Source organism: Mustela erminea, chromosome 10, assembly GCF_009829155.1.
Source record: "Mustela erminea isolate mMusErm1 chromosome 10, mMusErm1.Pri, whole genome shotgun sequence".
Lineage (NCBI taxonomy): Eukaryota > Metazoa > Chordata > Mammalia > Carnivora > Mustelidae > Mustela > Mustela erminea.
The window spans coordinates 96,227,895-96,241,352 of NC_045623.1; the positions used below are offsets into that span (position 1 = coordinate 96,227,895).

The 13,458-nt window shown below is 43.2% G+C and overlaps 1 protein-coding gene across 8 annotated transcripts in view; it reads left to right on the forward strand.

Moving 5' to 3' along the window:
* Window positions 1-2,977: 2,977 nt before the first annotated feature.
* The window catches only part of UBR4 (ubiquitin protein ligase E3 component n-recognin 4), a 136,859-nt gene continuing 126,378 nt past the window's right edge, over window positions 2,978-13,458 (forward strand). For 6 of the 8 annotated variants that reach the window (XM_032302693.1, XM_032302695.1, XM_032302699.1 and 3 more), the window contains exons 1-5: window positions 2,978-3,226; window positions 10,328-10,425; window positions 11,655-11,758; window positions 12,546-12,675; window positions 12,788-12,927. In XM_032302693.1, the coding sequence (XP_032158584.1) occupies window positions 3,057-3,226; window positions 10,328-10,425; window positions 11,655-11,758; window positions 12,546-12,675; window positions 12,788-12,927 (642 nt within the window). In that variant the 5' untranslated portion in view covers window positions 2,978-3,056. The remainder of the gene's footprint in view (window positions 3,227-10,327; window positions 10,426-11,654; window positions 11,759-12,545; window positions 12,676-12,787; window positions 12,928-13,458) is intronic. The other 2 variants (XM_032302694.1, XM_032302700.1) reach the window with 1 other exon arrangement.

Here is a 13,458-nt window from a genome sequence, read left to right on the forward strand (position 1 = left end):
GAATTTTATTTATTTATTAAGGGGGGGAGAGTGACACAATCTTTTTTTTAATGTGTTTTTCATTTTTTAAAAAAAATTATTTATTTTCAGCATAACAGTATTCATTATTTTTGCACCACACCCAGTGCTCTATGCAATCCGTGCCCTCTATAATACCCACCACCTGGTACCCCAACCTCCCACCCCCCGTACCCCCCCGCCACTTCAAACCCCTCAGATTGTTTTTCAGAGTCCATAGTCTCTCATGGTTCACCTCCCCTTCCAATTTGCTGCAACTCCCTTCTCCTCTCTAACTCCCCATAAAAGATTTTATTTATTTATTTGACAGACAGAGATTACAAGCCGGCAGAGAGGCAGGCAGAGAGAAAGGAGGAAGCAGGCTCCATGCTGAGCAGAGAGACTGATGCAGGGCTCTGGGATCATGACCTGAGCGGAAGGCAGAGGCTTTAACCCACTGAGCCACCCAGGTGCCCCAGAGTGACAGAATCTTAAGCAGGTTCCATGCTGAGTACAGAGCTTGATGGAGGGGGCTTGATTTCGTGACCCTGAGATCATGACCTGGGCCGAAATCAAGAGTTTGGTGCGCCTGGGTGGCTCAGTTGATTAGGTGCCCGCCTTCAGCTCAGGTCATGATCCCGGGGTCCTGGGATTGAGGACTGCATTGGGCTCCCTGCTCAGTGAAGAGCCCACTTTTCCCTCTCCCTCTGCCTGCCACTCTGCCTACTTGTGCTCTTTCTGTCAAGTAAAAAAAAAAATCTTTAAAGGGGGAACCGTTAGGCTACTAAGCCACCCACATCCCCCTTGTTTTTAGATTGAAGTATAATTTATTTTTATTTTTATTTTTATTTTTTATTTTATTTTTTAAAAGACTTTTATGTATTTATTTGACAGAGAGAAATCACAAGTAGATGGAGAGGCAGGCAGAGAGAGAGAGGGAAGCAGGCTTCCCTGCTGAGCAGAGAGCCTGATGCGGGACTCGATCCCAGGACCCTGAGATCATGACCTGAGGCGAAGGCGGCAGCTTAACCCACTGAGCCACCCAGGCGCCCCTGAAGTATAATTTTTAACTGCTAAGGTGTACACATCATAAGCATATAGTTGAATGAATATTGTGTGCATATCCATGTGATCATGACCCCTGTCAAGATACAGAATGTTTTTACTTCCCTGCGAATTTCTTTACACTTCCTTCTAGTCTGAGTTCCCATACTGATACCATTCCGTCATGGCTGCTTAATTTTTTTCTTTCACTGCACTTCTTGTAATACGATCATATCATATCATATCTCTCTTTTGTAAGTTTTAAAATTTTAGTTCTTTACCCAGCCACTTGTGATTAGAAGGAAACGAATATTTTAAATCCTTCAGTTACTAATTTATGGAAATTATTATTCTTTGGTTTCTATCTTATTTTCTGTACTAGAATATTAGAAGCTTGTGTTTTGTCTAGAAGTCTTTTTTAGTCCTCTATGTATTGTGTTCCTTATCTAAATTTAGAATGTGGAAGGGCACCGGGCTGGCTCAGTTGGTAGAGCATGTGACTCTTGATTCCATGGTCCTGAATTCAAGCCCTATGGTAGGTACACAGTTTACTTAAAAAAAAAAAAAAAATTAGAATGTGGATGCCATTCCAAATCTTTGCAGCAATGCAAGAACACATCTCCAATACGGGAACTGATGTGGTATTTATAAGAAGGATCTTTTTTTTTGTTTTGAAGATTTTATTTATTTATTTGACAGATAAATAATAAATTATTTATTTATTTGACAGAGCAAGACAGAGCACAATCAGGGAGAGATGCAGAAGGAGAGGGAGAAGCAGACTCCCCATCTAGCAGGGAGCAAGATGTGGGGCTAAATCCCAGGACCCTGGGATCATAACCTGAGCTGAAGGCAGATGCTTAACGGACTGAACCACCAAGGCACCCCTATAAAGATCTTAACCTGGAGGGGTGCCTGGGTGGCTCCGTGGGTAAAAGCATCTGCCTTTGTTGTGTTTCCCCCATTTTTCCACCAGCAAAGAAAGAATGTAAGCTTTAATAACGGGCTTTTTGCCGATATAGCGATCTGAGTTCCAGATCTAAGAGGTAAAAGCAGCTGGCCTTGACAGTTGGCTCAAGGAAAACTATGCATGCTTCGAGGACATTCTGGGCGGGCGGGGATGGGGAGGTGTCAGTGGAGGACGTCAAGCCCTGGGCCCTGTGACCCCCAGTCTGCCTAAATAAAGACATCTTCGCAAGAACTGTGCATGGTTTGAAATCCTGAAGCCCTGAAATTCTTCCCGAAGTTTTGGATGACCTCCTTTTGTTACCCGTGTAATTCTGATAAATAAATTGGTACCTGATGATCGATTTCCACTTGCAGTCAGAAAAGAGCTATTTTGCATTAGGGAAAGAATGCCGTCAAGGCTATTCTTGGAGGAAAACCTGGCTTTAATGATAACCGTTACATGCAAAGAGCGATGTAACATGCGAGCTGGTAATATTATTAGTGAGGGTAATCAAAACACAACAGGGATTTGGGACTAGTAACAGCGAGAGGTGGCGCGGGGAGCAGAAAGTTTAGTAGACTACGTAGCACTGTCGTATCACTTTGTGGGGGACATTCGGGAGGGAAGCAAGCGGGTGAGTGATCAGACTCTCGTCCTTAGCTGTCTCCGGTCGGGGCCACTATATCCGCAGATGCATAGCCTGTTCCGCTGTCCTGGTTTTGCTAACTTCAACCAAATCTCCTACTCACCTTTCCCCGATGCCCCGGAGCCACTTCTCTCCTACTAACAGAAACGACTCCCAGCGCGCAGGCGCGGGCGTTACCGCCCCCCCCCCGCCTCCTACTAAGGCGTAAATTTTGCGCAGGCGCAGTTCCTCCGGCTCGCCTCCGCGCGGTGCCGCCTTTCTCCTGAGAGCTGAGGGAGGTCGCCCTGAGCGACGCGTGTTTTGCTCTGCGACTGCGTCGCACAGTCTGACACACGGATTGCGTCACTTCCGCCCCCTCCCGGGAGGCGGCGCTGGGCCGGTGGCAAGCCCCCGAAGGGAGCCGCAGTAGTACGACGGAAGATGGCGACGAGCGGCGGCGAAGAGGCGGCGGCGCCGGCGCCCGGGGCCCCGGCGACGGGGGCTGACACAACCCCGGGCTGGGAGGTGGCGGTTCGGCCCCTGCTGTCTGCGTCCTATTCAGCCTTCGAGATGAAGGAGTTGCCGCAGCTGGTGGCCTCAGTCATCGAGAGGTACCGGGCGGCGGCCCCGGCGAGGCGGGCGCAGAGAGGGGGAGGGGAGGTCGTGCGGGATAGTCTGGACCCGCTTCCAGGGCTGCCTTCTGCTGCTGGGCGCCCCCCCGCCCCAGCCCCGGCTTCGGGGCTCCCCGATCCAGGCGGACGAGGGCTTGTCCAGGGCTCCTTCCTCCGGTCCATGTAAATTATCGTGCCTCGATTTCCCTTCCGAGGAAAACTTTTGAAGACGCCCTCTTCAGAGGGCGTGGCTGGACCCGTTCGGGAGTGACTTCGGGACGCTTCGCGCTCTTCGGGGAATGTCCCCGGGGCTGCCCCCTGTGTTAAGGTCATAGCACTGATGAGTTTGCATTTCTTGCCCGCACTCATCCCCCTGGCCTGGGCCAGAGCGGAGCCTGGGGTTTAAATTGGAGATGTGCCGCATAATTTAATAACGGTCTTCCCGTGGCGCTGTAATCACTGGGGGCACGTGCTGTTTCTGTGGTTGAAGCCACTAGTGACCACTCAGGACTTTTGTTTTCAGGTTGCACTTACTGTATGTTGCTACTGTAACGGTCTTTGATGAGACCATTTCAGTGTTAGTCTGAGGTCATTTTCCCACAGAAACTGCCCTCGCTTGCGCGCGCGCTCCCTCTCAAAATCATCTTCAGGCTCTTAAAAACGGGGTCATTTATTGGTTTGGTATTAAATCGCTTCGTCCTTTTGTCCAGAGTTCTTAGATCGTGATCGTTGTGTTCAACAAGGCCATGGTATCAGGATGCCTGTGTTTTCCTGACTTAACATCGCTCCGAGGAGTCTTTCATTGGTTTAATGGTAGACTTGCTTTTAAAGGGAGTCTCACTTTTATTTTGCTAGTCAAACCTTCAACAATCTGCAGTTGCTGATTGGGTCATTTTAGCCTCTTGCCGGCAAGGGTATATCTTAATGTCATCCAGAAGGTTAGAAACTGCTCTTTATTACTAAGGAAGGCCCATGACTTGACAGATTGTTTATTGCAGTGCCTGTTGTTAGGTTTGTGATGCTTTGGATGAAGTGCTTTTTTTTTAAGTTATAATAAAATAATGGCCGGGTTTGGTAATTTTACTGTTAACTTTACAGATGGATTTTCCTATCTAATTATTAAGCCCGGAATATTTTAAAGATGTAAGCAAGTATCAAGATACTGCATTCAAGTTAGGTGGCCTCTTTTTTAACTGTTTTAAACATTTGGCTTGGCGGTATTTTTCCTACATTATACTCATCATGTGACTTGTAATGGATGATATACCACTCTAAAATATTTGTATTTATTTATTTACTTATTTATTTCAAAGATTTTTTTTTTTTAAGATTTTATTTATGGATTTGACAGAGATCACAAGTAGGCAGAGAGGCAGGCAGAGAGAGAGGGGGAAGCAGGCTTCCTGCTGAGCAGAGAGCCTGATGCGGGGCTCGATCCCAGGACCCTGAGATCATGACCTGAGCCGAAGGCAGAGGCTTGACCCACTGAGCCACCCAGGCGCCCCAAAGATTTTATTTTTAAGTTATCTCCACACCCAATGTGGAGCTCTAATTCTCAAACCCAAGATCAATATTTGCATGCCCCACTAAGCCAGCCAGCTACCCCTGCTTTTATGTGTGTGGCTTTTAAAAAAAATTTATTTATTTATTTATTTATTTGACAGACAGAGATCACAAATAGAGAGGCAGGGGGAGAGAAAGGGGGAAGCACGCTCCCTGCTGAGCAGACAGTCCGATGTGGGGCTCTATGCAGGGACCCTGGGATCGTAACCCAAACTGAAGGCAGAGGCTTTAACCCACTGAGCCACCCAGGTGCCCCTGCTTTTATGTTTTTACGGACGTGAGACCCTCCCATTCATCCGGTATTCCGGATCCGTCTTTTTAAAACAATAATGGTTTAGCAACTCTGTCAAGCTTGTAGAAGGAGCCAAAACCGAATATATCAAACTAGGATTGAATTTTGTCAAGTGAGTGACAGTGCCCCCTCGTGCACCCTAAGGTAATCAAGAGTTTCCTGTGTTTGTAGACAGAAGTAAGAACTCTCTTCACAATTTAGGAAAGATATCCAAACTAATGGATGTTTACTAACAAAAGCTTTTATTGTAAGGCAGGATCCCTGGAGTCTTGCTTCCGGTTTTGTTGCTCAATTTACTTGGAAAGGTGGTTCTATGTCCTCTTTAGGGTCTCTGAGAGGAATATCATCCTAAGAAAAGTTTTCAGAATACCTGGTTTACAAGTTGTTTACAGTAAAAAACAACCAAACCTACTAGTGTTCAGTTTGGTGTAGAGCAGAGGTCGGCATGCCTTTTTTTTTTTTGAAAGGGCCAGAGAGTAAATATTTGCAGGCTGTACATTCTCTGTGTGTATTAGTCAACTCAGTCATTGTATAGCAAAAGCAGCCTTAACACAAGATGTAAGTGAATGGGTGTGGCTGTGTTCCACATCTTATTAGTAGACACTAAAATGTGAATTTCATATATTTATATGTCACAAAATGGTTTTAACAGTTATTTTTCAGCCAAATAAACATTGCAGAACCCATTCTTAAATATGGGCTGTTACAAAACCAGTGCCAGACCCTGGTTTAGAGCAGAAGTTAATACCCTACTATTCTGTTTCTCATAAGTTTTTGCCTTTCAAAAAAAAAAAAAAAATGAGGGGCGCCGTGGTATCTCCGTCGGTTAAACATCCGACTCTTGATTTCAGCTCAGGTCATGATCTGGTGGTGAGATGAAGCTCAGCGCAGAGTCTGCTTGAGATTCTCTCTCTCTGCCCTCCCTGCTTGCACCTGCACTCTCTAAATAAATAAATAAAGTATTTATTTAAAAAAAATTTTTAATGAAGATTTTATTTATTTGGCAGTGAGAGTGAGAGAGCACAAGCAGGGGGAGCAGCTCTAGGAGAGGGAGAAGCAGGAGCCTGATGTGGGTTCCATTCCAGGACCCTGGGATCTTGACCTGAGCCAAAGACAGACACTTAACTGACTAAGCCACCCAGGTGCCCCAATAAATAAAATCTTTAAAAAAAAAATGAAACGAAGGTGTCAGAATTGTGGAAGTATTTCTTTTTTTTTTTTTTTTTTTTTTTTTTTTTAAGATTTTATTTATTTATTTGACAGAGAGAGATCACAAGTAGGCAGAGAGGCAGGCAGAGAGAGAGAGAGGGAAGCAGGCTCCCCGCTGAGCAGAGAGACCCATGCGGGACTCGATCCCAGGACCCTGAGATCATGACCCGAGCCGAAGGCAGCGGCTCAACCCACTGAGCCACCCAGGTGCCCCAAGAAGTATTTCTTGAATATAAAGTTATTGCCATGGATTATAGGGCCAGATCAGAGCCATCACTGTATAGATGCTGTGGTGGGCTTTGTTTCGTAGGTAATCAAAGGGTTAGTAGGTGCCTAGGCTGCTCCTTCTGGAATTGCTGCTCTCATTTGGGGTCCCCTTTCTGTTGTCATGACTGCCATCCATGTTTCCCTCCCTTGCCTCCAGAGACCCGTTTTTCTGTTGGAAGCTGCTATTCTCTGCTTCCCTTTTAGATGTCCTGACTCCATCTTTGCCAGCTCTTCCTTCCTGTGTGACAGCCCACTCATCCATTGAATTCCTCCCTATTTAACCACTGGAGACGATGATTTGCCCTGAGACTCCTCCGTGCTCCCCCATTCCACTTGCCATCTCTAGTCTTTGATACCTTTATAGTTGGAATTGAACTTTGGGTTTGAAGAAGAGGTAGATAACAATGTCTAGGTCTAGATCCTGTTAATTAAGTTTGACTTCGTAACCAGCTGTGAAACAAAGGGGGAATAGATTTGTATGGGTAAACTGGGAAACATATTTCAAAAGTGTCCTTTGATTTTTAAAAGAAAAACATACCTGAGTTTACTTAACAAGACATTTATTTTCATTTCTACTGCCTTTTGCTAGCATTTGTTTTAATAGTAAGGATTGAAAATCTTTACAGTGCTTTTACTTTTCCAGACCAGAAATGGAGCTAGAATAAGCTCAGTGGAACACGTGCCATATTTGGGATTAGTTAGTATAATTGTTGAATGTAACCTTGTATTTTAAGGTCCTGTCTTCCTTTCATAACTCTGTGTGAGATATGTTGGTGACCATGATTGTCATTGAACACTTTGACCTTTCATAAGTTACCAAAAAAAAAAAAAAAAAAAAAAAAAAAGCCTGTTTCCCATGAGCCAGCCCTTCCTAGGCTGTCCTGGCCTCTTAATGATGTCTCTTTCAGTCTCTGCCTCCCAGGTATTTGATAAAATTTAGGCCAGAGAGACCTACTTGGGAAGGCGGAAGCTATTACAAAATCTCTATTAGATAGTGTTTTGTCATTTCCTAAATCTCTTGAAAGGGAGAAAGGGATACACTGGTGTCAAGCTTCTGCCAGGCTGTAGGACAGAAGTTCATGATTGACCTACAGGAAAAAAAAAAGCTTGCCACCAAATGATAGCGTGTAATTGTGAGATTAGTCCTAATGTCTTATTGTACGTTCACCACAGGTTTGTCAAGAGTGAAGGAGGTGCCGGAAAGCTTTTAGTTCTTTGGTTAAATGTGTGGTACTCTGACATACAGCAGATGTTCAGTAAGCATATTTTTTTTAATGCTGTCATTCTTAAATTGTATTCATTATGCTTACTTGTTTCCTGATCCTGTCATGAAACAGGCATAGTGGATTCTGTTCTTGGGAGTTTATGACTTTGATGAAGGGAAAGGGGTGTGTGGAGTTTCCATAGTTTAGAAAAAAGATGTAGATAGTATGGTGTCTGAGGGGGAGAAGGAAGGTGAATCTGTGGTCTTTTATTTTGTCCTCTTGGCATTCCACCTCTTCCTGAAAAAAGCTAGAGATTTCCAGACCTGAGCCAGTTATTTTTTACTTAGATGTCAAATTAGATTTCTGTGACCAGACTGCTAGCTGCTGTTTCCCTTTGTTCTCTGCCTCACATTTTTTTTGTATGGGATATAAGCGTTTCAGATTCCCTGTTTTTCAGGAGTGTTTCAACCCCAGCGGTGTTGTGGTTGGAATGTTTGTTAGAAGAAGCAGATGTCTGAGGAAGATAGCCGACCACCCAGAGGAGAGAGATATTTTTACCTATAAGTCTTATTTTCCTTTCTCTTTGTTATATTTGCCTGCAGTTCTTCATTCTTCCCCATTCCTACCTAACTTCTTGCCCTTTGTCCCATTTTTTCCATTTCTTTGAGTCTTCTGGTATCTTGGTGTTTTTCAGATTATTGGGGAATGAGGGTGGCAGCAAGTTATTAGACTACTCATACACACTTGTTTCTTTAAAATCAAGAGATATGATAATGTCCTTTGGGCCACATGTCCACATGTCCTACTCCCTCCTTCAAGTCTTTTCAAATTAATTTCCCCATGTTTCTCCTTAGTTGCCCTAAGCAAACTGTAAGTGGAGCTTGGGAGTGCTACAGTTTTTTGCATGCCAATGTCCATCTTTCCTCAAAGTACATTCTTGTGTTGTTGTTGTTGTTTTTTTTTTTTGTTTTTTTGTTTTTTTTTTTAATTGGAATAAGGCAGTTGTGCATTTCTAGAGCAGGAAAATCACAAAGGGTCAACATTGAACCAGCCAGTTAAATGAATTTATTCTTGTATTATGGATGTATTTCATTATCTGAATGGAAATGAAAACAACAGAGTAAGTTTATCCTTTGGGTGGGTAGTTTTTCTCTTAGTTCTAGTAAGCCTGTTCAGCTAAAGAAAACGGGGATAAGCAGCTCTGAACTTTTGAAATAAAACAGAAGGTAAATGACTCAGTAAAATACTTCAAATTACAGGGTGGGGAAACCTTAGAACAATGACTAAGAAAATACAAGGACGAAAGTGAAAGAACAACTAAGTGTATGAGGTAGAAGAGGGGATTTAGTAGAAGTTTTCTGCTGAGTAGGATATGACCTCTACCAGTATGATGGCCACGAAGTTGAGCATTACAAGTGTTTAAAGGTTTCTGTTTCCTCTTTTTTTGTCCACCTGACAAGTAGAAATCCTTGGTGGGCAGGAAAGCCCTTACACATCATAGATGCTCCATAAATATTTTTTCTTGGTGAAGCGGTTATTCTGAGGTAAGGAACTGATCTTTGATAAATCCCCATTTATTCTAGATAAATCCCCACATAGCAGAGTGTTTGCAATGCCAGACTCGTTCGTGCTATTTGAGGTGATTCATCACTCACACCGGCACCTCCCCAGTATTGAACTTCTCTTTTTGGCTCTTACGTTGATTTGGCAATGGGATAGAGTCCTGACTGTGTACATTTCCCTTCAGAGTCTGATACTGGCTGGAGAATTAACTCACTGAAGAAGCTGTTTAGCCACAGCCTTCTGTTCTTTCGTTCTTTCTGTTTAATAAGATATGTTTTGTTTTCTTTTGTTTTCATTGTCTTCTTGTTTCATGGGTTGTGGATTAGCATCTGATTTGCTAGAATTACATAAATGTATAGTTTTAAGATTTACGGGCTCCAGATTTTCATAGAAGCAGGCATTTCCTCAGCTCAGGATAAGGGATATGGTTAAAATCCCTGAATTTTTTGTGATCTACCTGTGTCCCGGTTGGAGATAGGAGGGCGTGGGGAAACATGGGAGCTCTGGTACCTGGTGAGTTTTGGGTTTTAACATTAATCAGGTGATTTTTCCCTGAACTGTTGATTCTTGCATTATGGACTGGTCTTGTTTGGTCTTCAAAATGGGTTATGATGACCTGTATTCCCATTAGCAGTATTTTGAGTGTTCTTGGTCTACTCCTTTTTGGTCAGCACATAATATTACTAGCTTTTGGTCTTTGGCAACCAGTAATATAAGACAAATTGGCATCCTGCTATGTTTTAACTTCTACTTCTTCAATTCTAAGTGAGTGTGAAAATGATTCCTGCCTGTTAGCCTTTGCTACTCCTTAAGCCTGATGCACCTTGAACAACGTGCTTACTTTCAATTTGCTGAGCTTCCCTTTCTCAATCTTGAACATAGGGATGGTAATAGTGCCTCCCAGATGGGGCTGCTTTAAGGACCGTAATGCCTGTGAAGGGGTAGGGTGTCTGGCGGATAGGAAACACTAAGTAAATACTAGCTGAATTATTTTCTTTGCAGTGAATCCGAAATCCTGCACCATGAGAAGCAGTACGAGCCCTTCTACTCCTCTTTTGTTGCACTTTCCACACACTATATCACAACAGTTTGCAGCCTCAGTGAGTATTCCATGCTTGTCACTCCCTTCTGAGGGCTTCGGGATGGGGGGTACGGTTGTGTCTTCTCTTTGCAGGTCTCTGAACAGGTTGTTAACGAAGTCTGTTTTAACACTCCTAACCTGTTCACCCAGCAGTGGAGACCACTGTCAGTCTGATAAGGCTCTGGAAGTTCCTTTACATAGGCCAACCAAGAGGGATTTGCAGAGTACTTGGTTTGGATGTCTGCTTTGTAATCTATTAAGTTAAACTGTACCTTCTTAATCAAAAGCATTTTATTGGTTTCATACATGCACATGTAATTACTAGTGTGTTAATTTCTGGGGGTTGAGGGGGGATGGGCGGATACCAGCTTGAGGTTCGGATGCTACTGATGAAGGCACTATTTATTTGGTTTTGGTGAGAAAGTAAATTCTCCTTTTGTATTCTCTAGTATGTCAAGGGATTTCAATTTCAGTTCCCCATCTTTTAAACTTTTTTTTTAATTCTTATTTTCTGCTATTTCTGCATTTTTACATTTTTACTTATTTTAAAAAATGTCCTTAAAAAAAAACAAAACCTCTAACAGAGTTCTGAAGAATTTGAATTATTTACTTAAATAGTTTGCTAAGCAAGTAAAATGAAAGGAAGCTAAAGGTTGCTGGGTAACTGTTGTGTGCTGTGGTGTTTATTAGCACCACTGGTTACTGGTGGAGGAATCACTTTTAGCGTGAAGAAATTTTGTGTAGGAAACCTCTTGTAAAAGACATTTAGAACCTATGGGAAAGGAGAAGTAGTATATTCTACTAGTTAAGAGCTTGAACTCAAGAGCCAGACTTCCTGGATTTGATTCTAGCCCTGTGACTTTGGGCAAGTCATTTAACCTCTCTATGGTGTAATTTCCCTATCTGTTATGAAAAAGAGGGGGAGGGGGTAACAATAGTACCTACTCAAAATGTTGGTTTAAGGATTCAGTGGGTTAATATATTTGAAGTGTTTGGTACTTAGTGTGTTGTATTTCCTATTATAATGAATTTCCAGTAAATGTGAGATAGATTGATCTAGAAGCAGTGGATGGTATCAGTGCCAGGATGCCTTTGGCCCTTGGATTGTTGGTTCTGAATGATTTTTGTTATGGAATGGTGCTGGGAAGCTGGACACAGAGCTTGGGAGTTGTCTGGTTTGATGTGCTAGCCATGAGGCTGACCAAGCTGTGGCAGTCTGAGGTTAAGTCAAGTCCATTTCTTTCTCAGTTCCCCGGAACCAGCTTCAGTCGGTGGCAGCAGCCTGTAAAGTCCTGATTGAGTTTTCTCTCCTGCGTTTGGAGAATCCAGATGAGGCTTGTGCCGTGTCTCAGGTGAGAGTGATGGGTTCATTTGTGGCCCTTATTTTGAGGTAGGACTCTGACACACTAGTGGCATGATGGAGAAGGGTGGTATAGAGCAGGGGTTGGTGAACTTTTCCTCTAACAGGCCAGATAGTGAACAATTCGCTGACCATTTCGTCCCTTTTGCAACTAATCTCTGTCTTTTAAACTCTGCCTTTGTAGTATGAAAGCAGCCACAGACAATACATAAATGAAAAAGCATAGCTGTGGTTCAGTAAACTTAATTTACAAAAGCAGACAGTGGACTGAATTGGAGCTGTGGTTCACCAGCCTCTGGTATAGAGGCTGCAGAGGATTTTGCAATGATCGCAAACTTCCATGTTCCCAGGGGTCAGGCACATAACATAAAACGGCTGAAGTGTGCCAGTTGAGAAGGGTGCCCGACCCTGCTGTAAAGGGCCAATCACTGTGCAGCTCCAGTCAGTCGTTGCCAGATAGCGGTGGAGACTCAGTTGCTGTATCTTGTGAATTATTGAGAAAGATAAGAAATCTGGATTTGTCTGTTGAACCTTCCATGTTTTAAAAAGTTAATGTAACTTCAAGTATAAAAATAACAATCCAACAACCACACTGTGAGCATAGTCCGACGAATTTGCAAACCAGATAGGGTCTGAGGACCATCAGCTTGTGATCTCCGCTTTAGTGTTTTCCCTGATTTCAGTTCTTGATATGAACCTGAATTTGGCCCTGTGCCAGTGAGAAGTCCCAAAAGAGTAGTATCTTCTGAAAGACATATTTGACTTCGTTTTCTTTTCAGAAACACTTGATTCTCCTCATCAAGGGCCTGTGTACTGGCTGTAGTAGACTAGACAGGACTGAAATTATCACGTTCACAGCAATGATGAAATCAGCCAAGCTGCCACAAACGGTGAAGACCCTCTCAGACGGTGAGCCTTCACTTCCCAGACCCAGTTCTTTGACTGCTTCCCTGGCCCACTTTTCCTGCTTTGGCTTCTAGTGGCTCTCTGCTCATCCTTGGTTTTGGTTTTATATTTACAGTGGAAGATCAAAAAGAACTGGCCTCACCTGTAAGCCCAGAGCTGAGACAGAAGGAGGTACAGATGAATTTTTTGAATCAGTTGACGTCGGTTTTCAACCCTAGAACTGTAGCATCACCACCCATGGGTCCACAGACTCCGGTGAGTTACTCTACCCAAACATCCTCATCCCTTGGAGCTTTTAAGATGATAATACTAGAAAAAAGTAACAATTGTATCTGATATTTGTGATGTAAAATGATGTATTGGCATAGGGTAGAAAGAAATAGAAGAATACAAACCAAAAAGAAAAAATGAGGTGATTTTCTTTCTACTGTTAATATATATTTTTTAAATTTTATTTATTTATTTGACAGAGATCACAAGCAGGCAGAGAAGTAGGCAGAGAGAGAGGAGGAAGCAGGCTCCCCGCTGAGCAGAGAGCCTGACCCGGGGCTTGATTCCAGAACCCTGGGATCATGACCTGAGCTGAAGGCAGAGGCTTTAACCCACTGAGCCACCCAGGCGCCCCTGTACTGTTGATATTATTTTGATGATCATTCTTCTAAAATTTATTAATGCAAATAAACAGATATAAAAGACACATATAGTTTTCTGTAAAAGGCATCACACTCTCTATTAATTGTAGAATATATGTATCTTCAAGCTCTATATTTTTCTCCTCCTCTTGGG